The sequence below is a fragment of the Dermochelys coriacea genome, chromosome 9 (assembly GCF_009764565.3).
Source record: "Dermochelys coriacea isolate rDerCor1 chromosome 9, rDerCor1.pri.v4, whole genome shotgun sequence".
Taxonomy (NCBI): Eukaryota; Metazoa; Chordata; order Testudines; family Dermochelyidae; genus Dermochelys; species Dermochelys coriacea.
In genome coordinates this window covers 90,887,072-90,914,774 of record NC_050076.1, presented here as the reverse complement: position 1 = coordinate 90,914,774, position 27,703 = coordinate 90,887,072, and the positions used below count along the sequence as shown (strand labels likewise).

Sequence of the window (27,703 nt, the reverse complement as noted above, 5' to 3'; positions counted from 1 at the left end):
GCATGGGCTGAAGGAGAGCAAGAGGTGATTGAGTTTTCATTGCCACTGAAACTTAAGCCACGCCAGCCCCTTATGAATGCGACTTTTGAACACTTTTCCTCTCTATCAAGAGTATTAACACTGAGCAAAACTAGACAATCATAGTTAATTTTGTTTAATATATATACTGTCTTCATCAGCACATTTATACAGTCTTTTGCAAATTCAGAGAAGCATGTTTATATCATTTTGTTCTACAATAACTTTATAAAGTGCTTGCTTGATTTTGACTTCTCATTAAGTCCAAAATAGCACTTAATTTTTTTTTTTTTTTTGCTGCACTTTATTATTAAAAAGTCACCAGCTGGATTAAATGGATGCTATGTGTGAAGAATAGCAGTACAGGAGGAATAGAACCCACCTCACAGCCTAGTGAAGGTGACATGCTTTGAGGGGCATGTGTGTTAGGCCCAGAGTAGCCCATTTAGCACTCCCCCACTCATGGAAAGCAAGAGTTAAAAATGGGAGACAAAAACCCAACCCACTGGGCTTAAATTAAGTCCCCATCATGAAAGGATCATATCTGTGGAGGGCCCTATTTTTGTCCCATTAGAAGATGCAGTTACAGCTTAGGTTTGATCCTGCAGTCAGAACAGGACTAAAGCAAGTTTTGTGATAGAAGTCTAAACAGCATTTCTCTAAAATGAAAGTCAGTATTGTACAATCTTCCATGCTCAGTGACACACAAATGTAAGTCTATTTGAACACCTCTTGTAGACAATGCCCATGTGTGCTTTTACTAAACTTTGTTTTTTAAAGGCAGCTATGCTCCTAAAGAAAGCCACACTGAGTGTGAATTGTTACATGCTCTACTTTACATTCGGCACCTCCTGTGCCATATCCTCCTATATCGTATTGATTGAACATCGCAGCTTACTTCATGGGTTTTCTCTTTATATGACACAAGGCTCATCCACACATGGCTGAACACACACTGTGAGCCAGTAATTGAAAAACAAAAGACTACTTCTCATCTGATTTGACTTAATTAGCCCAGTTACCCTCATCCACCTCCAAGACCCAAACAATCTGTAAAATGAAGGCCCAAATCATGATCTCACTCTTGTCTGTAAATGAAGTGGAGGTGCTCTGCAGCAGTCTGCCCCCGCAGTGGCTCAGTAACATCCTAAATGCATGCTACAGAAGAGTACTGAATACATTCCCACACTGCCTACTGCCAGCTACTAAAAGCCATGCAAAGATGATGCCAGCACCTCAGCTAGTCACATGGCCTAGCATAAAAGAGAGCACAATAATAGTAGAACTAGCTTCTGCAGGTCTGCATCAAAGGGGGTCCATGGCAGAAGATGCTCCTGTCCCAATGTACCCATCCTGGAGTGGCAGAATTTAATCCAAAATAACTAGCTTCCATTCTGCTAAGGCCCAGACATGGAACATAGGCCTTCAAAGCGTATGACAATATTAATGACGGGGAGGGAGTTTGACTGGATCCTGCATACCATCCCATTCTTTGGTGGGGTCACTTTCTTTTACTGTGGTTTTCTATAACTTCATCCTTTACAATCAGCATTTTGCATACTGACTACTTTGGAAAACAGAATAAAAGCACACCTCTGTGGAGTTTGAGAGGTTTAAAGTTAGACGAGTTCCTTCAATTGAAATACAAGCTGAGAGGTCTAGATTACACAGACAGAATGAAAACTTAGATCCAGTGAACTCAAAATCTTCCCAAACATAGGCTCAATTAAAGTCAGGGAGCAGAAGAATCTTTTGGTTAGCAAACAGAAGATGCTTAACACTGTCCTCTTTGAATAAAAGCAGCATAGGATACCTACAGCTAGGAGCAGGCCTCCTTAAAAGCTTTGTCTGTTCACTAAGGTCAGGTTCTTCTCTTCTTGGGTAAGTTGTTACACTTAAAAAAAGATAATCCTTTCCATGCAGATATTAAGTACACTAGTTACTAAGAGAAGGAACTTCTAGGTAATATACTATAGGATCAAGAACCACCTTTGAATGCAACAGGAAAAGCAGCTTTAAACTAACCCCAAAGAACAAGCAGCTACATGAAAAACAGAAACAAGGCAGCAGTAGTAAGTTTGCTTCTAATTGAATGCTAGAAAGGATTTTGCATTTCTGTCCAATAGCACACACAATCCTTCGCTGCACAGCATTCAACTCTAGCAGAGTTTTTTTTTTTTTTTTTAACTTCAGCATTATCTGAAATAAATTGAGTAGCCGCATATAAAATAAAAACTCGCTCGCCAGCTGTGATATTATGCAAAAGAATTGAGATTAAAAATGCTGCAAGTAAGATGCATTCCTATCTTGGGCCTTTTCAGGTCAAATAATCACATTGTGCAGGGGCCAGGTATTGGTCCTCATCTTAAGTGTTTCCTGGAGCAGTATTAATTTTACTCCAAAGCCTTACAGTAGCTTCAGGTGAGTCTAAATTTGTTCTCACAATCATATGCACAAATACATTATCCTTTGTTTTTTAATATATTTGTCAAAAGAAAACCATAAACTAGTAACTTCCGTAAAGGGAGAAAAGCAACAGAGGCAGCATGAAAAGGTTACACAGATTGATAGCCAGTACGACTTTTCCTTCTTCCAATGACATAAGAGATAAAGACAAGAATGATAAGGAAGCCAAGTGCCACACCCACTGCGATGGGGATAAGAAAGTTCAGGTCAGAATCTGCAAAGCATTCTTCAGCTGTAGAAAAGAAAAAAAGTGAGGGAGAGGAAGTTAGTAGGGAAACCATGCATTAGAAACCAATCAAGCAGGGAGCAAATAGACACTTGCAATTTTATTTTAAACCTCTTCCACTTTTTTTTTTTTAAACCTGCCATCTCTCTCTAGATCTGATCCTGATAGGTACAGAACACCCAGAACTTATTTCTTCAATAGGAGCTGCACGTGTTTAACATCTCTCTGGATCAGGACGTTAGTTACAGTCTCAACACTTATTCATTCACCGTCCCCCCTCCCCATACAGCTTAGCATAATTCAATTGCTCTTTGTTTCTCTTCTAGACAATTTAGCTAATAGTCACTGGATTGCCTCTAGCCAGAGAGTGCATTTGAAGTGTTTATGAAGAAATCTATCACATTTGGCCACATATAGGGTAAAGACCTCTTTTCAGATCTTCACATTAGCATTCACTTTCAATGTTCTGCTCTCTCCCCACCTGTGGCTCTCTCCACTGAAGTCACCCATAACCCAGGACAAGTATTAACTTTGAGATGACATACTATCTGATCAGCACCATATGGATTTAGGAGAATTTAACCTGGATTAAAGCACCAGAATGACAAAATGTATTACATGCCCCCTATCTCCCCCAACTGATTTCTCATCCACTCAGACACCACCGTGCATTTTCAGAAATGGATGGGAAAGAAGGAGAGCATAAATAGATAATATGGAAAGCAGCACTGTAGAGAAGGCTGTAAAAAAGACAACCAAAAATATATCAGGGTAGCTGAAAACACTGAAAGACACACCATTGGGGCATATAGCTTTATTTTTTGATCCATTCAGTACAAAGAATGTCATGGAGGTATTGCTTTCAGAGAAGCATTACGTAGTTCTTATTAAAAATCAACACAGCATTGTAAAAAAACAAACATTCACTATAATGCTACAAAACGGGTTTGCACAGTTTTGAAGTATACATTATTTAATTTCTCTCTGGTACAAATGCTACATTCAGAGTCAATATGGCCTTTTTCAGAGAATGGGACTCCAACGCCAATTATAAGCATCAGGCAAGTTATGTAACAACTCTGCCTCACTTTCCCTGTGTGTAAAGTAAGGAGAAATACTTACCCCACTGGACTATTGGAAGGAAAAAGTGGTTTGACTTTGCTTTGAAAACAAATCTCTAGAGTAGCACTAAGTAATTACATGTCCAACGCCCCAAGCTAGTGGCTGTTACTGGATGACCACCCCCAAGAGGCAGTATGAGTTAAAGAACTTTTATAAACATGTTAACCTAGTTCACCCCAATCCAGGTGGTGTGATTTTGAAGTGGAGGGCTTTGTTAAAGCTTGGGGAGATTCCTGAAGAATAGATTTTGCTTGAATAGAAGATAAGTCTTGTACAGATGTAGCACTCTGTAAAAAGGTAGCAGCTACTTACTACTTTAAGACGCTGCCCAGTAATACGAATCTAATTGAATTAGCTTTTGTTTAGAGCAGTGGTTCTCAAACCATGGCCTGCAGGCCCCTTGCAGCCCAATCAGCACACAACTGCGGCCTATGTGGCATCCTCAGGGCCATATAGGTAGTGTGTGTGTGTTGCCCACAATACAGAGAGATGCATGTGTGATCCAGGATGCTAAACAGATTGAGAACCACTGTTTTAGAAGAGTTACTGTGCCAAATTTAGCTCAGATATATTAACCTAGTAACCAGTTGCCACTTATCCATTAGGACAAGCCTGGGTTTACAACAATTTTATATTTTTTTCCCCCTTTTAATCCAATTAATACACAAAGTCTAGCCCCTATAGCAGTGTTCATTCCAATTCAGAAGCTGCTGCTGTGCAGTTCAGCAATGCAAGGGAGGAAGGACAATTGGCCACTTGCTACTTTGAATCAGTTTTGGTTGGTAAGATTACTAACATTAAACAGAGCCTAGGAATACTAAAGTCATTAATACTAAAATAAGCTAATTCACTACTGATGAAAGGTGCCAAGTAGCCATCAGTAGATTTAAAAAAAAAAAGTTTACATTAGCAGGGCAGGGAGAGCATAGTAGTTTGAGCTACTTTTAGCATCTCCTTAATTCTGTCAGAGGGAGGTCCCTTTCAGATCACAGAAGAATGGTCAGGGAACCTAACTTTTCCACACTTGGTGGCTACCAAGTTTGCAAGTTGAAATATAGACAGTTGTACACTAACTGATTCTACTACTTATCACAGCAAGTCTGTTCCAGAGAGAGAAAGGGGAAATATTCTCATGGAGGAGTTTGGAAGCTATGCAGACTGACCATGAGAGTTCACATTAAGGGTGTACAGACTTGGGTTGGACTGGAACCTCTTCCCTTTTCTCTTGAATATCAGCTTTTGACATCGGAAACAGTCATGAGATCCATTAATTAGTAGCTCAAACTACTATAGTATCCTTAGAAATATTTTTGTTCTGTAGACCAGCTATACAAAATGACCCAGAGAAAAGAAAGAACATGCAAGTTATACTGGCATACTCAAGTAATTATATCCACACACAGTGCATCTTTAAGTTGCAAAAGTCAGTTTTAACCTTTTAGTAGGGTCATTCACACAACAGCTTTAATATTTGACAAACTGTATATAAGGCACTATCACTAGTAGTAAAAAGAAATTGCAATGTATGATTATATACATTAATACTTGAAGACATTCACAGCAAACTTAGTACTGGTTAAGTGCCATTCACAGCACTTAGGAACAAAACTTTATTCACATACAGGCACTGTGTACATATAGATCATAGAATTACTGAATTGGTGTTTTTGGCAGCATCAATCACATCCACATCCAGAAGATGGAAACAAGTTTTAGTCTGATCAAGGAACTAGCCTAAATCACTCAAGGTGAGTTGTCAAGTTCAGCTGTAGTCCTAATTAAAAATTAACTGTTTCTTAAACCAATGTCATTTTCCAGAAACTAATTGAGAAAACCATTCAGATGTAAGAGGAGACAGTTTTCCCCCCTACCCCCTAAAAAAAAAAAACACAACAACTTTCCCCTATTTAAAATTGCTGATATCCAGCATTACGCTGTTTCTTGTGGCTCACAAAATAAGCCATAAGCACTAGAGCAACTAATCCTCCCAAAGCTGCTCCCACTGTTATGGGCACAATGAAGTTGTCCACATCTGGGCTGCAGTCTTCAGCTAGATGGAAAGAGGGCAAGTTTCAAAAGAAAGCCAGTTAAATTGAAATATTAAACACTGCAACCCCTCCATGATGGTGTACATTGCTTTCCAGCCAGTATTAGAACTCTCCTTCAACCCAACCCTGTTTATAAATAATGACTGCAATGCTGCCCCTCCCCATTTTTAAGACTAACATGAAATTTCTGGAATCCATTTTGTATAAGATGAAATTAGACAATACATTATTCCAACCCCCCTGCAATCTTGGACTTTACTGCTGGTCAGAATTTCCCCTGTAAGTCTCATTAGGACAGACCTTCCCCAGTTAAGTAGAAAGAAACAGTGATGTTGAAAACTGTTACTTTGCATTGGAGTAGAGTTCAGTTGAAGATGTGAACAACCTACTTCTCTTCATTAGAGATTCTAATTTATGAAGAGTAAAATGCTTTGGAACAACAAAAAAAAGTTAAGGACTACAAATACAGTCACCTAAGTTATTACAAGATGCAAGTTTAGAAATTTGCAATTTTAATCACCATGGTCTCATCCTGGAAGATATTTTTTCAGAGGATCTTAAGGGAATTAGGTGCTTAAGCTCCATTTAAGATTAGACTTTGGTTCCACCAAGACAGCCTCAGCCTAACTTTCTAGGTAGTTTTGAAGTTGTGTAAAGCTTCACTGAGCTCAGATTGAGTTTTTAAGATACATACGGTGACATTGTAGATAGTCTAAACTGTTTTTGACTTCAATCATAGTATGGGCTTTTGAAGGAGTAGCTGTGTTAGTCTGTATCTGCCATAAGTACTCCTCGTTCTTTTTGCTCCTTAGAGACTAAAATTTATTTGGGCATAAGCTTTTGTGGGCTAAAACCCACTTCAGATGCATGCAGTGGAAAATACAGTAGGAAGATCATCTCACACAAAAATGGGTGCTGCCATACCAACTCTAACAAGACTAATCAATTAACCACCTTAATTGGTCTCCTTAGAGTTGGTATGGCAACACCCATTTTTTCATGTTCTGTCTAATACATACACACCATCTTCCTACTGTATTTTCCACTACATGCACTTGATGAAGTGGGTTTTAGCCCACAAAAGCTTATGCCCAAATAAATGTTAGTTTAAGGTGACACAAGTACTCCTTGTTCTTTTAGCAGGGGTTTTGACTCTAATGAAGCCTGAAAGGAAAGGCAGTGAGATTTTACTGACTGATTTGACTCCTGGCTGTTGGCTTGGGGTCAAAGAGGATCTTTGATTTTACTCATCCTCCTCAGTCAAACTATCAATACAATTGTGTACACCAGATGTGTGGTTCCTCTGCAAAAAGTCAGACTAGTATATCAGTATCGGGGTAGGCAAATGAAGATGTGTTCTAGTATTCACTCTTGAAACAGGGGACATATGCTACAGCATCATTATTCATGCATGGTTTGACATCTTAGCTAATGCACTGAATCTGTAAGGAGACAAGACTGGTTCTATGGTGGTGAGTACATCTGCATACCCAGCATTTTCCCCATGAGTTAGACATGTAGCTATTTGTTTTGTCAAAAAGCTTTTATGAATATTTAGGACAAGCAGCACAGGTAATCAATTCTGAAACACAAGCAATAGAGAAAGCACATTTACATCAAGTATTCTATTTTGATTAACTACAGAAACACTAAGAAAAGTCTCCCCTATTCAGAATGAATTTTATGCCTGCTCTATGGCTTTCTGCAGGACAGGTTTATGCAATATGAGCATTGCATGCCACTACTTCTAGACCATGTGGAGCATCCAACAGTGAGGCAACTGCTAGGTACCTTTATTGCACTTTGTAAATTACTGTATATACTCATTCATTAGCCTGTTCATTTATAAGCAGACCCCCCCCCAGATGGATAGGTAAAAACAGTAAAAACTATGACCCTTTTATAAGCCGACCCTATATTTCAGGGGTTGGCAAACTGGCTCCTGGCCCATCAGGGTAAGCAGCTGGTGAGCTGGGATGTTTTGTTTATTTGGAGCATCTGCAGGCATGGAGCCCCTCACTCCCTGTGGCTGTGGTTCATGTTCCCAGCCAATTGTTCCCGCAGCTCCCACTGGCTGGGAATAACAAACCGCAGCCACAGGGAGCCAAGGGGCTCCATGCCTGCAGATACTCCAGGTAAAGAACGACCATGTATTAGATATTCAATTCAATGATTTCAGAGTTTAAAATCAAATTTTGGTGTAGACCCATTTATAAAAGCCAACCCCCACTCTGATGCATCTCTTTACCAAAAATATTTGGCTTATGAACAAATATATACGGTACATTGATATTACTGGAGGCTTAATTACCAGAATCGGCAACAGATAGCTTTCCTGGAAAGCTTCAGGAAAAATGCTTATCTCCCCTCCTAGGAGCAAGATTTAGATAGATCCTAGCATATAGGAAGAGCCTTACCAAGCAAGCAAAATTTTGAGAAAAGTCCCTACAGCTTCTCCACTTCTGCTGAATGAAGTTATCCTCAGGTAAATTTAGGCTTGATAAAGAGAAGCCACTCCCAAAGAGAAGAATTTGTAAGGGACACTGAACTATTTGCTGCATTAGTTATAACCAAGACTAATACTTCCGTCAGTTTAAGTTTGACTAGTGAAATTAGATTTTAAAGTCTACTTGGTTTGGGAGGTGTTTTACAGTTCACTACAAGTTTAAAATGGGATAGCCAAGCTTCTAAACAGAACTGATTTAATCTCTAGACTAGTGGTTTTATAAAAAGATTGCATCCTATAAGCAGACAGTCCCTCCTAGTGTGTTACAGAAAGATGCAGAGAGAACTAAGCAACAGGAGAGAAGATTAAAGAAAGTGGTCCTACAATTTTAACAATTAGGATGGAGAATCTGATCTAAAATAAGAATCATTTTAGTCAAGTAGTCTATTTTTCTTAAATTACTACAGTTCAAGAAATCATTGCTTTAATTAAAAAAGTTACCAAGGTTCTTTAAGAAAAAGAAGAATCTTTATTGTTTAAAGCAATATGTAGAGTAAACTGACAAGCAAGTCCCTATGGAGAAATACAATACAGAGAACTAGTGATTTAAACAGTTTAAGCATACGCATGAAACTTAGATATTTACATGAGCCAGTTACCAGCACACCAGATCTAGTATTTTCAGAGCCAATTTCTTGGACAAATCCAGTGGGTTTTCCTTAAGTAACATTTCTACACCTTCAAAGAGAAGGTGAGAGTTTAGTCTGAATTTCAGAAATAGTTTGCATATAGAAACCTGGGAGATCGAAGACATTAGATGGACAAGGAAAATAGCTGTGGTAAATGCTAAGTAAAAAGTACATAACTGGCACATGTAAACACCAACAATCACTGGAGTTCTACAAAAAGAGACTTTCTATAAGAACTGTTGTATTAAAATACCTTTAATTGCAATTTATGTTTTTGGAGAAATTCTCAGATTAAGAATTTAAGTTTGAAGCTAGTTCCTCCCATTTACATTTCTAGGGGTTTTTTTTGTTTTGTTTTTTTTTAAAAAAGATGTGATATTAGACTAAAGCCTGAATTTTGCTTGCAACAAGCATTAGTAAGAGTTATCCAGCTATTCTTGCTGTTTTATTCAGAGTCCTAAATATACGTCACTATGAAATCCAACCATGTTACTGGGAACCAAATTAGTATTACTGATTGTTTTTAGAGAGCATAACCAAAACATGCCACAAGCAGCTCTGTATACCCATAAACAAACATTACCATGACAATTCCAAGCCAAATTTTAAAATAATGAACCAGCTTTCCCTGTAAAATTCAGCTTGTCCTATGTTTGTTAATATGACCAATCCATGTCTATTTTAACATGAAACTCATTCCTTTTAGGAAAGGTCACCTTTTTTATGCAGTGCACCATGAATTACACCACACTGATTAGGAGACCAGAGAAACTTAAAAGATATACAGTGAGCGTTAGTCTCTCCGTAACTTCAGTTTAAGGAACAGTCCAATTGCATTACAGTTCTGTTTGTTTTAAGTACAGGGCCTACTCCAAACAGCAAGGAAAAAAGTGCAGTGGGTCAGCCTCGGAGACTTACACTTTACTTTTTGCATTCTTCACAGCATTAGTAACTCCTACACACAAATGCACAATATTACATCTCAGCACAGCACACAATTAAGCACAAAGTACATGAATCAGCAGATGAGATGCCATCATGGGACAGTTACAATGCAAGTTTTGATTAGCAAAGAACGATTTTAATATGGAGATTTAAAAACAGCTGACGTGACAATTGATTTTGGATCATTAAACTGAGAGCTTCTTTAACAGACATCACTCAAAGGAAGTGAGCAAGACAGACTTTCTGTGCAAGATATGATACAAAGTTAAGTGCCCTTTAAATACTTAAGGTTCTTATTCCCTTTTTAAGGCTGGTGCCAGCAGGAATACTGTACTATTTTAGTAGAACTGTGTCTGTTTTGGTATCTTAGGGGATGCCAGGTTGTAACAGGCACTAGGTTTCTGGTCACTTGTACACAACAGTTTTCTAAAGCATTTAGAAACTGGGCTTTAACTCCCACATACACCAATTGAAGTTTAAGTTAACCCATTCATTTAGCTATGTAAACAAGAGGAATGGCTCCTGAAGCCAGCGAAGTAAGAGGGAGCTATTGCAGCTCTTGCTGGAATTAAGTGGGTTACTACTGTCACTTTAGCATAAATTTGCTTGAAAAAACCATTCGTATGGCATTTAGTACTATGAGCCAGAAAAGAGATACTAGGCACTCTGAAGTCCCTGGCAAGTATTCCAGGTTTAATATACAGTTAAAGGCAGCCAGGTTACCCTGCAATTGCGATGGTAACTAAAGAATGCAGGTGAGACAAGTACAAGTTTAATGCAATTTTACAAGTTGCCCAATGCATCGTTAGTGCCCTAATTTAGACTGTTCCCTTTTCAGACTCTTCCCTGCTTAGCTTAGTATTTGTAATATGCAGACATGAATCCCAAATAATTGTTTGCAGATATCTTACCTAATAATTTGTCAAATAAGGCTTATTTGCTACTTCGAGTACAACTACAAAACCCGCATGTTTTTCTTAGTGCAGGAAGTAGAGTTACATTCCCATTGTTTTATCTGACAAAACACCAAAAAAGAGAGAGCACCCACAGTCTCCAGCCCTAATTAGATGATGCAAATGTTTACTTGAAGTGGTTTGTTTGCATTTGGAAGCTTGCACTTGCTTCATTAAAGTGAAACTGGAACAGTGATCACATTCAGATTTACAAGGTTTGATATCCAGCATAGGTTTTTCTTCTGCCAATTATGTAAGCGATCACTATAATGACAATCAAGCCCGCAAGAGCAGCACCAACAATAATTGGTATTAGAATGGTGTCATCATCCAGCGAACACTCCTGGGCTGTAGATGAGAAAAAGGTTGCAACAAGGAATAAATAAAGAGAGACAGCAGGCTATTGTACCTCTTGGGAAACAAAAATATTTTCCTTAACATGAAGGCTCAAAGTATTTATTATACCTGTATAGTTTAGTGAGAAAACTGTACAGATTCATCGGTAGTTTCCCTATGCATTAATCATTAGCAAATTGGGGCATTTTTGGTGGATACAGTAGCTTATTTACTAAAATTATAAAGTTTAAGAGGCATTAGAAGGAATTGTAGAGGATAAATTTGTGTGTCAGCTAACCCAAACTTGTATTAGATGAATAATGAGTAATTGCAGTATCAATTCTATTGGAGACTTAAATACAAAGCTGGAAAAAGCCAGATTAGTGTAAATCAGGCTTAAGTGTACACACAGATGTTTTAAAGGAGTACAAAAGCAGTGTTGTTTCAGTATTGAAAAGCCTACTGAGGCGGTCATAAGCTAACATGTAGATGATGAAGTGGCTGTAACAGGGAGTGCCAATTACAATCAGAACTCATTTAGTAGTATTTAAGGAGTTCAACGTTAATATAAGAATGCCCAACCTGGGTCAGACCAGAGGTCCATCTAGCCCAGTATCCTATCTTCCGATAGTGGTCAATGCCAGGTGCCCCAGAGGGAAATGAATAGAACAGGTAATCACGTGATCCATCCCCTGTTGCCCATTCCCAGCTTCTGGCAGAGGCTAGGGACACCATCCCTGCCCATCCTGGCTAATAGTCGTTGATGGCCCTAACCTCCAGGAACTTATTTTTTTTTTAACCCTATTATAGTCTTGGCCTTCACAACTTCCTCTGGCAAAGAGTTCCACAGGTTGACTGTGCACTGTGTGAATACTTCCTTTTGTTTTAAACTTGACGCCTATTAATTTCATTTGGTGACCCCTAGTTCTTGTGTTGTGGTATTTACTCCTCTTCCTTATTTGCTTTCTCCATAACACTCATGATTTTAATAGACCTCAGTCATATCCTCCTCACACCTTAGTCTTATTAGTCTCTCCTCTTACGGAAGCTGTTCCATACCCCGTCATTTTTGTTGCCCTTTCCTGAACCTTTTCCCAATACCAATATATATTACTATGATGAGAAGTCTTCTTGTAGTATATACTTTTAAAACTGGATTTTTTTAAATTCTCTTTTAAAGGCACACTTCCACCTTCCATCCTAACTTAGATATTTTATCAGTCTACACATGGATCCAAACCCAGAAGCAGGCTGCAAGCACTACTGTAACATACCTAGTTTTCAAGTACTACTTAAAGAATTATGCAGAAGCGCATTTGGCCTTCCACAATGAGATCTAGAACTGTTTATACTGCATCTCTTCAGAATTACTGACAAGACAGATTAGGTCTTTCCATACCCCTGGCCAATGCAAGGTTGTCCTTTGCAGTAAGAACTTTTTCCTTCTTTTGGACCCCCATCACCTGAATCATCCTTTCCCTCTCCAGTATGATGAGAAAAAGCTTGGGTTACATTCAGCAGAAATGCTTTTTCCAAGCTTCATTCCATTATTTCTTGCAGCACTCTGGGCAGTCTCCTTCACTCTCAGCATTTGCAGATTTCAGTAAGTCAATAGTGGTTCTCTATGGCAATCTCCTCCCCCCTCCACAGCCACAAAGTCAATGTCTTTAGGCCCTTCCGTATAAGCCTAAGGGGGCTGTTGCCAGTTCAGAGTGTGTGTGTGTGTTTTTTTTTTTTTAAAGGGAGGTTTCTCCAAGGCAAAACATTGATAAAAGCAAGGTGTTCATATCAACCAGGATAGAAGGCTGGTGCCATTTCCCAAATGGAAATTTTAGTCTCATTTTAGCTTAAGCAAAAATAAAGTACTGGTCAATGGATTACTTATGCTAGTATCTATAAAGCTTTTATCCTCTCCTATGTTATGAGCCTTGTTAGAGCACCCTACAAGCCTGCTTGATTTGGTTTTGTTCTTACCTTTAGAATACTTGTTGTCTTGTACTCTGAATGGCTGGATCCTTAGATCAAAAGTATGCATTTGAAGCTGTTCAGTCACCAAAACAGTCTGCTCTTTTTGGCACATGTAGGAGCTGCCTAGGAAGGTGTCCCAGATGCTGAGGTTGTTGTTTCCAGCATGTAAACGTTCTTAAAAAGAAAATACTCTAATATGGACATTTGTTGATGAGTTTTCTATGGCCTAAAGTCTATTTATCAAGAGTGCCAGGTTCAAAAGGTGCACTATCAAGATCATAAGCCTATTCAGAGAAGGCTACCAAGTCCATTTCTCAGTATTATTTCCTCTGAAATGTGTTTATGTAGCAGTTTAGAGGAGAGTTACAAGTCTGTTGACTACAGGAAGTCTGCTTCAGTACAGAAGAGAGGTGAATAATTACAGATGTTAAATCTTCTGAAAATGTAAGTCAATAGTTACTCACACATCCTTGCAGTTCATCACTGCAACACAAAACTGTCTAAGACAAAGTTTAGACATGTAGACATCTTGTTAATTACAGAGATTATTGCCAATGTAGTAGTAGGCCAGCATGATCCCCTTTTAAAAACATATTTAAGAATTTTAAAATTAAAAAACTTTGGTTTCTGAAATGCTACATAGTGAGAATTCTCAGTTATCCGGAAGAACTTGGAAAGATAAGTTCTCCTTCCATATGGGAGAATAGTTACCTTAGATGTGTAAGACAAATGTCTACAACAGTCGTTCTCAAACTTATTTCATCACACACCCCTTCTGTGTGTCTGTAGTCCTTTATGGCTAACACCCCACCTCCAGGTACATACAGGCATCCAGCTCTGCACCAGCACAGAAGTAAGGGTGGCAAAGTGAAAAGTGATATCACTTTTTACAGCAGACTTTGTCCCTCATTGCCACCCTTACTTCTGTGCTGCTATCGCTGGACCGCTGTGAGGGGGCTCCATCTGTCTGTCCATCCCTCCCCTGCAGTCTGCTTTATCCCCTACCCTGCCTCCTGGGTGCGCACAACCCTTCTGCATGAGCCCCAGCGGCCAGGGGCTGACAGCCAGAGTTTGTCAAGAGAGCACAAACTGGGGGCCTCCCCAAATTCCTGTACCTCCTACTCCATAGCTTAAGAACTGCTGATCTGGAAGAATATGCTTAAGTCTTATAGGTTGCACCTCTTTGCAAAGAATATTGCTGTGCCTATTAATGAAAACTGCTCACTCAGGGTTCTCCTACCAAAGATGGTCATCAATGTAGCTGTGCATCTCCTTTCCCAATAACTAATTTTTAAAAACTTTACTGCACTTCAGGAAACTTCAGAGGTAAGCAAGGATACATGCTCCACAGTTGTAACAAGACCAAAATGGGATAAGGAAAATAGCCAGTTACAGCACTCTCTAAAGCAAATAGACACAATTTATCACTATAGCTAGTCACTGTAGATTTGACCATGGAGTATGAACTAGTATTGGTTAAAAAATTAGTTGACTAGTATTTACTAAATATAGATAGAATGCAGTCAACACTGAAGTGCTTTCTTTAAGCCAAATGGTATCTTACCAGAGCCATTTATAGAGCCGATCAGGGTGATGTTCACTTCTTTCAGATAGAATCTTTGTGTGTTTGCACTTGTGTTTTTCTGTTTGAGAAAAAAAATCCCATTGGTGTTAAAATTGAAGGGTTTATTCCACACACAAGTACATATATTTAGAAGATTACCTTTGCAGTATGCACTTTTAAACTAAAAGTGTGAAAGCATTTACTGACAAAGATGACACACTAGTGCAGTCAGTTTAATAGAGAGCATATTTACTGTACTGAGCATGTTACTGGAAACAGACTCCTAGAGCACAAATCCCCATTTTGCCACTAGGTAACCTTGGGCAGTCAATTAAGAGACTCAGTTGCTTCACCTGTAGAGTAAGATACCAGCCACCTATACAACTCTGTTAGAAACAATCAAGTACGTAAGAAGCTTTTAAGATACAGGCATTATGTAAAAAGTGTTTAGACATAAGAAATGAAGATTTAATTGGAAGGTTAGTGCTCAACTGTAATACATTACTTACAATAGCAAAGGTGAAATCAATAAGCCTGCTGTTGCTGTCATTCAGTCGCAAAGTAGCAGATGTGTTGCCACAGCTACCAGTGACAAAAGTTGTCTTTGGGTTGATGTTAATCAAAACAGGCTGAAATTAAAAACCAAACACTTGTCAGTCAAGAGGCTTCTAGCTGTTCAAAAAGAATTTTGCTGCTGTCAGAAGGAAGGAACTTCCTATTTCCCCCTCAATGTTTAATCCTACTCTCTACAAGAGAGTGTATCATAAACAAGGTGAGTCTTCATGCTAGGGTAGACTGAATCATGTTCAGCCAAGCTATTTAAGTGACACTTAAGATTAGCAGTCCTGACAAGATGGGGAGGCAGGGGGAGAAATCTTGCCCACTGACACTCCCCCATTCAGCTCTTATGAAGCTGAAGACAGATCCTTCCTTTATTTTAATCAAATAGCACAGCTTGAGCAAATCAGATGCCTTAATTTGGGCTTCCTCTGCAACCAAGCAGAGCATCTGCAGGTCCCAGCCTTAAAAAGCTATTGAAATGCCCTGGTCAGGTTACAATATCAAGATATTCCTCAGCAAGTTACCATTTTAAAAAGGTAGGTAGAGTTCTGGAGATAGATATCAAACCTCAATTGGTTTGATACATGTATACTAGAGGGGACATTCATAACACTAAAGGGAATGCCAAATATTGGTGAAGTTGTGAGGTACTAGTCACATATGCATACTTATGCAAACAAGAAAATATTGCAGCACTCCTTTTTGCTTTTAAAATATTAAAAACAGCACCTTCTCTTGGGAGACATTCAGTTGCAGCCCCATTGTAGCCAGAAGACAGGTTTTATCGCCATCTTTAAGAGAATAGTTTCCAGTGAGTGGTTTCTCCACTGGTTTAGAAGTTGTAGTTGGCAGAGGTGATGAAGCAGTAGTGATAGGTGCAGTAGTTAAGTTGGCAACAGTGGTAGGTGCAACAGTAGATCTATCAGCTTCACATGTAGAATCTGAAAAAAAAAGTAGCGTGTGACTTCCTAGCTACTATATCAGCATGAAGATACATTTTTATAACATTAAGCAGTTGTCAGAGGTGGTTTGTTACAGATGGCTCTGCTGTCATGTCTGCTGTGGTCTTTAGTAAGACTACCTGCTAGTCACTGTTGAACTGGACACCTGAGGCTCAAAATGTTTGAGTCCTGGACTAAGAGGCAGTATGACTTCTGTTTACAGAGGTACCTTGAGATTCATGATCCAGTTGTAGTGATACAATTAGTTAAAGGATCAGAGTATTTAAAAATCCCAAGTCATTAGTCAAAACGCAGTTCCTAAAAATTATACAGACTGCCAAGTGAGTGTGCTCCACTGATCGAGTTTCAGAACAGCAGTTGATTCATGATATGAACAGGGACAAATGGAGTTTATACTCATGTTGGTTCTCGGGAGTTTAGGCAAGATAAGCATCAATTCACTGCAAGTTCATGATTCACTACTTTACAACATTAAAGTCACTCTGCACTGTAAGGAGTTTGGATACAGAGCCATCACACACAATTTTAAGTGACTTACCATTTTTACTAACAGTGCCATTCTGAACAAAAGCCTGCAGAGTGACATCCCAGAAGAACTGGGACACATTTGCCACTTCAATAGAATCAAGGTGACGGCATCTGTAGACCGTATTCAGTTGGACTGGAGGCAGAGTGTCCTTTACAACAACAGTAATTAGTCCTATAAGCAAGAATACAGATTAATCTTCATGTATTTTAGACAGGAAAAAAAGAAAGTTTACAGTTAATACAAGGAACAGGATTCCTTTAAGTTTAGCCACCTTTAACACCTCTGGTACACATTTTTCCCCTCCTCACCCCTTCACGTATTCATTTTAAGTATTGTAGAGGGGTCCTTTAGTTTACAGAGTTAACTAAACAAGTCTTGGAAAAGAAACTGCTCCTCCCAGCAGGATGCTTCCTTTTAAAATTCTTAAGGTACAGGAAAGGGGTCAAAAGTTAGTTCTTTGCTACTAGCTGTCCAAGATGCACACTCTCATATTTAGTAAAGTGTTGTGCATTGTAATGATTTGTATCATAGCACTAGTGTTCTTAGAGACTGAGTAATGCACATGAAAATCAGCAAGCACTTAAATCTTCCCCATCCATATTGAGGGAGAGTCTAGTAGATTACTAGAAACAATACATTCATAAAAACAGATAGGATGCTCTTATTGTCTGCAACACTTGTTAAAAAAAAAGGACTGGGGCAAAGGAATAAGTAGCTATAAAAACAATTAGAGGGATGGTATATTGCAATCATTGTAGTTTATCTTTAGTCATTGTTCAGCCACACAAGATAAAATCCCACATATTACCTTTTGTTTTAGCATCTTTAAAGACTGCATCACTGGTGTTGTAGGTAAATGAGATGATGTTTCCCTGATAAGTTTCATTAGTCTTAGTAAAGTTTATACTCCAAGAGTGACCTGCTCCAAATTGTACTGCTAGTAGTGGGGCATGTATTTTATCGCCACAGGTGCTTTGGTCATGTGTTACATTGGTAGATGTAAGGTTTAAGGTTGCATTTTTCTAGAAGAGAAAGGTAGTTTAATTCAGACAGATATTCTCCTCATGCTGGCGTATTTCCTGGAAAGTTCCATAATCTTGAAGTGGAAGCTTCCATAAAACAATTCCTAATGTAAATAAAGAAATAGGAACAGAGAACTGAACTCATAGAAGGGTTAAGAAAGTTACTCCATTCTACACATTGTTCTAGAGTTTACCACCATCTGAATTAGAAAAGTGCTGTGTTGGATTCAGTCATGAGACAACAGAGTTGAAAGATCTAGCCAAAGGTCTTAACTTGCCTGCAATGCCACCCTAGCATTTGGATAGTACATTACAGCAGTAACTTCAAAGGTCACTCACACCGAGGAAAACTGATGTTTTGTTGAAGTAATTACGTATGGGCAGCGTGGCCAGAACCACACTTAACAGTTATGGTTTTGAGTGAGAACCTGCTACTGGCTTGAGTAGAGCCATGCCGCATGACTAGGGCCCTACCAAATTCAGTGCCATGAAAAACATGCCATGGACTATGAAATCTGGTCTTGTGTGCTTTTACCCTAAACTATGTCCTCTTTAGTATCTGTATACTAAATGGGTAAGTGTTTCTCAAATTGGGGGTCCTGATCCACAAGGGCGTTACGGGGGGGTCACAAGAGTTTTGGGGGGGTTGTGGTATTGCCACTTCTGCACTGCCTTCAGAGCTGGGTGGTTGGAGAGTGGCAGCTGCTGACTGAGGGCCCAGCTCTGCAGGCAGCAGCACAGAAGTAAGGGTAGCAATACCGTGCCATCCTTACTTTTGCGCTGCTGCTGGCAGCAGCTCTGCCTTCAGAGCTCAGCTCCCAGCCAGCAGCTGCCATTCTCCAGCTACCCAGCTCTGAAGGCAGTGCAAGCAGCAACACAGAAGTAAGGACAGCAATACTGCAACCCTACCTACAATAACCTTGTGACATTCTCTCCCCCCCACAAAAACAAACCACACACTCTTTTGGGTCAGGACCCCTACAACTGCAACACTGAAATTTCAGATTTAAATAGCTGAAATCATAAAACTGTACATTTTAAAATCCTAGGACTGTGGAATTGACCAAAATGGACCATGAATTTGGTAGGGTACTAAGCATGACGTAGTGTCATTCAGTTTTAGTAAGGGCTTGGGAATAAATTGTTAGCCCGATACTTAGTCTACTAGCTGGAGAAAAATCTTTAAAACGTATGAGACAGAAAGTGGCTATGTTTTATACTTTACACCCTTTTGGATTTCACTCCACTCTAATCTATCATGGCCTCCCTCCCTGAAACATTCAGTGGCTATTTCTTTTCTCTTCTTCCATTTCCTTTACAACATGGTTTGTCAACTTTAAAAAAAAGTGAGTTTGGGGAAGACATTCTCTTCTCACTGTCACCTATTCCCCTCACACAGGGTTTGAGAAGTGTTCCAGATACACAGTCACTGTAAACTAAGATGAAGCCAGTCCTGTCCCCTCCAATCCCTCCTAAGTGTCCAGGGGCCACTTTCAGGTGAAAAGCCAATCCTCCTAAATCTGTTGGAAAAAGCATGCTGTTCCTGACCAGAAAGATAGCTTCTGGCTTCATGTATACCCAGACATTGTAATTAATTATGAGCACTACCCACTTAGCTGGAATGCAAAATGATCATTCATTCTTTGTTCCCTCACCAGAGCCTCCTGGCTAATGTGACAGCTGTAATGTCTTGCTACTCTATCATTCCTTCTGCTTATCTTCTGGATCAGCCTGCTCCAGGTCTTTTCCCAAGCTCCTGAAGAATGAAACTTGTATCTTATTTTCACTCTTGTCCACATGCTCTGAATAGTAGCAGTGAAGACTTAAAGAATTACATCAATTTTGTTCTGCTGGAAAAGTGTGATCCAATGCATCTGTTGCTTAATCTACAGACCGAGGAAGACTCAATTTACACTTGGAAAGCGATGCTTGCAACAATAAGAACTAGAAGCTTTTAAAGAGTGGAAGATTAGAATATAGTGAGATTCAAAAGTTTCCTAATCACCCCCAAACAAGTAGGTTGAAGCCCTTGTTTTAGAGTTAAACATGATTCAGCAGAGAGTTTAAGATTACTAGATGAGATATTTGTTTGAAATAACTCATAAGTTTTAATATTACCCAGTGTTAACTCAGAGGACCATCTAAGAAAGATCAAGAAAGTCAAACTAACCTCTTGTCCAAGCTGAGTAAAATGTTACTTAAAACATAATATGCCAACACTAATATATTACGTAAGTTAAACAAAAACCCTGACTGCCCCTTTAAAAAGGTTGAGACCAGCTATTTAAAAGAGGTAAGCTTGACTTATTGTTCAAACTTACCAGGACTATCTACAAGGGTAATTGTTTTGAATTTTCTCAAGACTGAGCAGACAAGTGAAATGGATAGTACATCCAATAGCAGAAGTTAACACTAAATTCAGTACTTACATATTCACTACTGTTTGTTTCATATTTTATCAAGAAGCTCATCATCCATTTTGCATATATGCATGTAGTATTGGAGTGATCTTTCACATCTACTTCCACTGCATGCGACTGGAAAAAACCTACAATACATACAGTAATTGTTTGCTTATAAGATGTTGATATTTCATTTTATTGTATACTTCACAAATTCATTCATTACATCACAAAATGTTTTAAACAAAGCAAATTCTTTCAGGCTTTTTCCTAGAGACATGAAGAAAGTTACGTTATTTTCTAATTCTAGAATTAGAAACAGGATATAACTGCTGGATTTTGAAGTTAAAATTGCAGAAGACTTCTTGAATTTTATCCAGTCCTGATAAATAAGGAACGTTTTGCATATCAGTTGTCTGATGCAGACAAATTTAGCTCAGCAGAATTTGTATTTTGCTTACAGGAGCTAGAAAGCAAGAACAAGTTTAGAAAATTTGAGCACATTGAACTTTGTGCATGAGCTAAGCAGCTTGTCAAAGCTTAAGAGGTTATGTCAATAATTCATTTAATTAAGGTTTTAACACTGAAGATGTTTAGAACTTCAAGACAGAATTCCCTGAACTAGCTAGTGAGGTAATGGCTGTAAGGAGTCATCATGGTCTAGTTTATCAACAAATTATGACCTAAGATGACCTGCAAAGGAAGACAGTTTGTGCTCTTTTTAAAAATTGTGTTTTGAGTTTCTTGACCTTAAACTGAAGAGCCTGGATAGCAAATTTCCCCTTCTGACGCTTCATAAATGGTCAGCTAAAAAAAGTCTAACAAATCTGACTGAGGTGGCACTTCCCTTACTTTCACTTTCTTGGTATCTGCAATATTATGCTTCTACTAGCTAGCTACATTCTTCAGAAGAGAGGTTAGAAATACATGTCTTGCCCAATATAAAAAGTGAGGCATTCCAGGTAAAAAGAGCACAAGTCCTGTTTTAATATCATAGGTCACCTTAAGTTTCCTTTGTACAAAACACTGAGGATTTTTTTTTCCCCTTTGAGTTATTCTCAAAGGCATTTTGAGATGCAGTGTAAAAAACCCACTAACATTGGGAAATGGTTCAGCTTGCAAGCTCCATAGTTGCTGACAGGTAAGTCAGCTTTAATGATACTGGACTACAGATTGCCATCGTTTTCAAAAGATCTTTTAGAGTCAGAGGACTAGTCAACAAAATGCCAGGAAAAACCTGTCTGAATCGTATCCTATCATTACTGACAAGCCAGAACAGATTTATATACGTTCTATGGTATGAGTAGTACCAAAGACCAGGTTTGAGAAGCTTTATCAAAGGAACTTTGGAACATGGTAAATTGTACTTGTTATGTACAAAGAATTTGTAGTGGTAGAGAGATTACACCACATTAGGGCGATAACACTGATCTGCATTTAGATCCAAGGTTATAGTACAGTGAGTGATTAAAATTCCAGTTTGGTTTATCTGAAAGCATAAGAGTGTTGAGAAATTTTAGTCTAAGCACTGCAATGAATAAGCCAGCCTACCTATGCAGTGATGCATGGTCATTTGTTAGTCCCACTTCAGTGTTCAGAAAAGCCAGTCAAAACACTCCCCTCCCTCCCCCCAAGAAGAATGTGTTAGTACTTGGGGATTTATTGTTTTGGTATACAACCACCTTTCCTCTCTCCCCCACCACTACCTTTAAAAACTTTCAGAGTAGCAGCCATGTTAGTCTGTATTCGCAAAAAGAAAAGGAGTACTTGTGGCACCTTAGAGACTAACAAATTTATTTGAGCATAAGCTTTCTTGAGCTACAGCTCACTTCATCCGATGCATCCGATGAAGTGAGCTGTAGCTCACGAAAGCTTATGCTCTAATAAATTTGTTAGTCTCTAAGGTGCCACAAGTACTCCTTTTCTTTTTTTAAAAAAGAACTTTGTAATGGACAAGGTTTCAAAGCAATCCTCATTAGAGAACACTTAAGCAGTGAATGAGCTGTAACAGACTTAAAAGACAAGATTTTGCAAGTAAGTGTCCAAGCTTCCTTACTAGACCTCATATGTACTAGTCAGCCCCCAGATATACTTACTCCCCCTTTTCTTTAGGGAAAATCCTGCTCACACTATTAGACAAATTTCTCTTTATCCTCTCCATAATGTTGCCTTCCTTCTCTACGCTCCTGCCTGTGCCCCCGCCATATGCTAACAGATAGCTTTGAGTTTAGCTGACTGCAGCCATTACAGAGTCTCCAAGTGCCTCTGCATTTAACTATTACCAGAATTTGTTCAAGTTTCCAGTCTCTACCAATACAGTTTGCTAAAACTCATTTGAACCCGGTCACAGAAAATTCCACTTTGATATGGTTTTCTACCATCACATATTCAACAACAGGGATGCTTAGTGTTGCTCGATGAGTGTCACCACTATTTCCTGCTCTATATAAGAAAGCAAGAAGTTTTGACAGCACAATCTTATTGCAAGATTGTAGTAAAAAAAGTTGTCACATGGAAATCAGGTCAAGAAGTACAAAGGTAAGAGTGGCAGTTATACACAACTCCATAGTCTTCATGTTGTCATCATCATAGGGCACATCATGGCTTTGTTATTAAAGTCCACAGCATTAAAAAAATGTTCATGATAAATATTTTATGAGCCACAGAGCACAACACATGCTAGCACTGTAATTACTATCTTCATATTGTCTTGAAAAACAGCATGGATTGGGCCAGAGACTCATAGCAAGAACTCAATTCTATTTTGTTGTACCGACTTGCTCCAGTAAGTTTCTTTGCCTCTATGCCTCATTCCCATTTTACAGATTCAGAAAGCCACTTATGAACCTTCATAAAAGGCTAACATGTTTCGATAAAGGTGCAACTGAAGTGTAAAATTATCCTTTTGCCTTGCAGCTGGACTATTCCAATAAGGAAGAGCAGAATGGAAGCAGAATTTAGAGCAACATCCTCTACTTATTGGAAAGATCAGTCTTTTTAGAGGTTATTTAGTGATTCTGACAAATACCTAATGTAGGGTGGTCCCTACTCAAAAGCGTAAGTTGGATACCTAATACTCAATCAATGTCCTCTTTACCACCCACCACGACCTACAGAAATAAAATTTGAAAGTACCTGCTTTGCCAGAAGAACAAGAAAGAAGTTTTTTGCTCCGATGTGGCGGTGGATGTAGCAGAAACTAGGGTTACCATATGTCCGAGGCTTCCAGACATAGCCTCTTTTTTAAGCCCGCTTTCTCCGTCTGGGGTTTTCAAATAACATGGGTGGGGGGGAAGAGGAGAGGAGGAGCGTGGTTTACAGAGCAGAACAAGCTGCATCCCAGAAAGAGTGCTGATTGGTCCATTCCCCTGCAAGCCACAACTGCTGGATCCCACACATCCAGCGCCCCCCCCCCCCGTCCTGGGGGAGCAGTCCCCAAAGGGCTTCAGCTGCCCTGCCACCATGACAGGGGGCAACACTGTCCCCCACCTCAAGTTAGTATGCCCCGGGTCCTCTTTTTGGGAACCTGAAATATGGTAACCCTAGCAGTAGCAAGTAAAGGAACTTTACACTACAAAACTTTTGCTGGAATAGCTATGTCAGTAAGGGGTGTGATGAGGTGCGATTTGTGACTGACAGCTGTTCCAGCAAAAGTTGGTAGTATAGATTAGTCCCCTAATCCAAAAGGGCAAAGCTACTTTGAGAAAGGGGCTTCACATGCTGAGCTGTCTGGTGGAGACCAGGCATCACTCTCACTTTGGTTTAAAAAGAATGAGGAGTACTTGTCGCACCTTAGAGACTAACAAATTTATTTACATCTTCCTATTGTATTTTACACTGCATGCATATGATGAAGTGGGCTTTAGCCCATGAAAGCTTATGCCTAAATAAATGTGTGTCTCCAAGGTGCCACAAGTACTCCTCGTTCTTTTTACTGATACAGACTAACACTGCTACCAGTCTGAAATTTTGGATTAAGTCACCCAATGGTGAAAGGATAGTGCACCAAAAGCACTACATGAAAAAAAAAGTCACATTCATCATAAAATATCAGGGTTGGAAGGGACCTCAGGAGGTCATCTAGTCCAACCCCCTGCTCAAAGCAGGACCAATCCCCAACTAGTCCCCTCAAGGATTGAGCTCACAACCCTTGATTTAGCAAGCCAATGGTCAAACCACTGAGTTATTCACACCTAGTAAGGTGTGGGGAAAGATGCCACTTAACTTTAACAAACTGAGTACTACTCCAGCAAAGCCTGTACAGTTTTGATTTCTGCTTGGCAGCTTATTTGGACCTGCAAAACTGTAGAGACAGGTTTGGCTACAAGAACGAACATGTTTTACACGAGGAGGCTCTTGTCCAGGGATGTTCTGGAATACCTACTACTTTAAGTAGTGAACAAGACTAACGCAACAATCCAGAAAGCCATCAAAATGCGTATTTTGTTAATCCAAATACATTTTGAGATATAATACAAGACAAAAAGACAGCTACTTCTCCCATATCTATTTCCATGCTATTCTCCTATCCCTGTGGGAAGGACAAAGCCAGCAACTACAATATCTTCATTATAGTCATGAAGATTAACCTGATAGCACAATTCAGCAAAAATATCAATACACTGGGCCTAGAAACAGCATTGACAACAAGTTCTGAATGCAACTAGCCAGAAGAGATCAAATTCATTGCCATTTTCATTTTTCAAAGGGCAGCACATCTGGAAGATACAGAGCTGGAACTGATAGGCCCATGACTGTGCTCCCTACATCAAGGTACAACACCTCTATCTAAAGCAGTAGCAAAAAAAAAAAAAAAAGATTAGCCTAAGTTTGTGGTGTGGGAAAAACCAGACCTTGTATTATGAAGTCAAAACTGAAATGCCACCTTAAACAAAGAAAGAGAAGCCGTTAGGTAGACCAGGGAGTATTAAAGAAGCGTTTAACAAAAACGATGGCGCTTTGTCTACACTGGACTTTCGTCAGCAAAATGTTAGCAGTTCAGGGGCGTGAAAGGCATCCCCCACCCACCAAAAGTTTCACCGGCAAAAAGGGCCGGTGTGAAGTGCGCTGCGTCGGCAGGAGCCCTCTTGCCCCCAGAGGTACCGCCTCTCCTTGGGCAGGGGTGCAATATTTTGTTGCGGGGGGAGCTCTCTCCCCTGCCGACGAAGAACGGCTACACTGCGCACCTTTTAGCGGCACAGCTGTCGCAAAAAGGGGCATCGTGTAGACACAGCCCGCTCCCCCCACGGCCGCTTGCGCCGGGGCCTTTACTCCTGGCGCCGCCTGCACCGGATTAAGTGAGCACCTGGGCGTCGGGCACTTATGTGCGACCTCAGCAATGCAACTCCTGGCCGCGGGGGGGGGTGGGGGGCGACACCGCCCCTCCCCGCGCAGACATCGCCCAGGGCACCCCCCCAACAACACGCTCCCTCTACCCCCCCCCACAAAATCCACCTGACACCCCGCACAGAGCGCGCCCCTCCCCCAGAGAACCCTAAGCCACAAAATCCCCCTCTCCAGACCCCCCCCCCGAAATCCGCCCCCCCAAACCCTGAGCCACATCCCTAGGGCGCCCCCCCACAGTGCCCCCTTCCCCTCACAGCACCCCCCACACACACCCCGAATACCGCAGCCCCCGCGGCACTCCCCGCCCCAGGGCAGGACCCCACTCGCCCCCCCCCCCCGGCTGAGGGGCCAACCCCCGCCTCTCCCAGGCCCGGCGCCTCCCGGGCGCGCCGCCGCCCTTCGCAGAGAGAGAGGAGGCCGCCAGGCCGGGCACTCACGGGGGCTGCCGAGCACGAGGAGCAGGAGGCAGCAGCCGGGCAGGCTGAGGGGCCGGAGCCAGGGGCAGCGCGGCGCCATGTTCACCAGCGCAGGGGCTCTGCGAGACGAACGGACGGGCGCAGCAAGAGCGCAAGGCCGGTGATATGAGGGGGAGGCGCCCTCGGCGGGCAGCCAATCACAGAGCCGGCCTCACCCTGCCGCCAATTTTATGGGTCACAGGCATAGTCCATCTCATAAATGACGCGGGCGGGCAGGCAAATCAGGGATGCAACATAGGACTGGGGTTTAGCTCCCTGTTTCCTCCCATCTCAGAGTTAGAAAAAGAGGCTGCATGTTATCTCTATAGGGCAAGGATGCATCAGGCTGAAATAACTGTAATCCCTCAAAAATCATCCCCCACCAGAGGAGTAATGTAATATAATGTGTTCTAATTAATGGGGCTGGTAGCATCACCTACTAAGGTTGCCTCACACTTCCCATTCTAAGACCCTGTTTTGAGTTGCTTATAATGTTGCCAAATTTTAACTGTTTGGGATTAAATTTTCCATGCAGCATGTTTGTCTCAGGCTTTTTTTTTTTTTTTTTTTTTTAAATTTCATCCAAAACAGTTCGGCCGTTTCTCAGAATGACACTGAAATTTTTGGTGCTCCCATGCTTTGGAACAAAGAAATACAATTTGAAGGTGTAAAGCCTTTGTGTCAGGGAGGTGCCATTTGCTGGTCTTGTGAAAATACACTCAAATTTTACCAGGTTATAAGCCTTTTAAAAATGGCAGTTCACTCATTTAGTAGAGACTTTTCTGTTTTTAGGAACTAAATTCCTCAAGAGTCTGCCCTCACTTAGCACCTTGAACTTTTCACGGCTCTGAGTCATGACCAGACTGTGCATGTGCCATCTTCTCACAGCATTTATATGTGACTAGGCTGCACAAGTGCTATCCCCACAAAGTGACAGAGCATGCTCTGGTGCAGGGGTATCAGGATAAAGTCAGTCTTTCCCTGTAATTGTTTCTCCTGGAACAAGAGGCCAGGCACCAGAATTGAGAGCAGGAGACCCTTTCTGTCCTATGCTGTCAATGACCCCCTTGCTGGTGCCCAGGCAGGGTGGAGGAGGATGCTGCCTGACTGGAATGCAGAGGAGAGAAGAGCTGGCCTAGCAGGAAGAAAATGAGCAGATTCGGACAAGGAGCCTGCTGACACTGGGGCTGAAGGGTTTGGGAGAAAAAAACTGTGACAGAGTTGGTGGGTGGGGAGACTGGGACTGGCTGGGCAAGAAGACTGGTACCAGGAGCAGGTGAAGGAAACAAGTGGGGACTAGGAGCTCGTTGACTGGGAGGGTAAACACTGAAATTGGACAAAGTATAGGGGAGACTGGCACTGTCTGGACAAGGAGACTGGGGCGAGCAGCTAGGGAAAGGGGTGGATCTGAGACAGGGAATTGGGAAGGGGGCAGGTATGGGGATGAGATTGAGATTGGATTGAATGAGAAGCCCTGTGAGGGGACTGGAATGAGAAACCTGAGAAATGGAGCCTGGGACTGGGTAGACAAGGAGCCAGGGATGGGAGAGAGACAGGACTGGGACAAGGACAGATTGAAGAGCATAGGCAGACAGTGTCAAGGCTTGGTGAAAACAGGCAGAACACTCCCTTCCAGAGCCTGAAA

General features: G+C 40.7%; 1 protein-coding gene across 4 annotated transcripts; it reads right to left on the bottom strand.

Annotated features, from left to right (window-relative positions):
• Positions 1–138: 138 nt before the first annotated feature.
• LAMP2 (lysosomal associated membrane protein 2) lies at positions 139–26,249 on the bottom strand. Of its 4 annotated transcripts, none has more exons than XM_038415811.2 (9): positions 26,041–26,201; positions 20,285–20,403; positions 17,642–17,855; positions 16,843–17,004; positions 16,072–16,283; positions 15,291–15,410; positions 14,782–14,860; positions 13,224–13,391; positions 139–2,716 (listed from the first exon to the last, which is right to left on the bottom strand). In XM_038415811.2, exons 1-9 carry the CDS (start codon positions 26,117–26,119, stop codon positions 2,574–2,576), a joined length of 1,296 nt encoding a protein of 431 aa, XP_038271739.1. In that variant the 5' UTR covers positions 26,120–26,201; the 3' UTR covers positions 139–2,573. The 4 variants fall into 4 exon arrangements, with proteins under 4 accessions (XP_038271739.1, XP_038271738.1, XP_043348026.1 ...); XM_038415810.2 differs by lacking the exon at positions 139–2,716 and adding an exon at positions 3,510–5,882; XM_043492091.1 differs by lacking the exon at positions 139–2,716 and adding an exon at positions 6,912–7,183 and having other exon boundaries at positions 26,041–26,194.
• Positions 26,250–27,703: the final 1,454 nt, after the last annotated feature.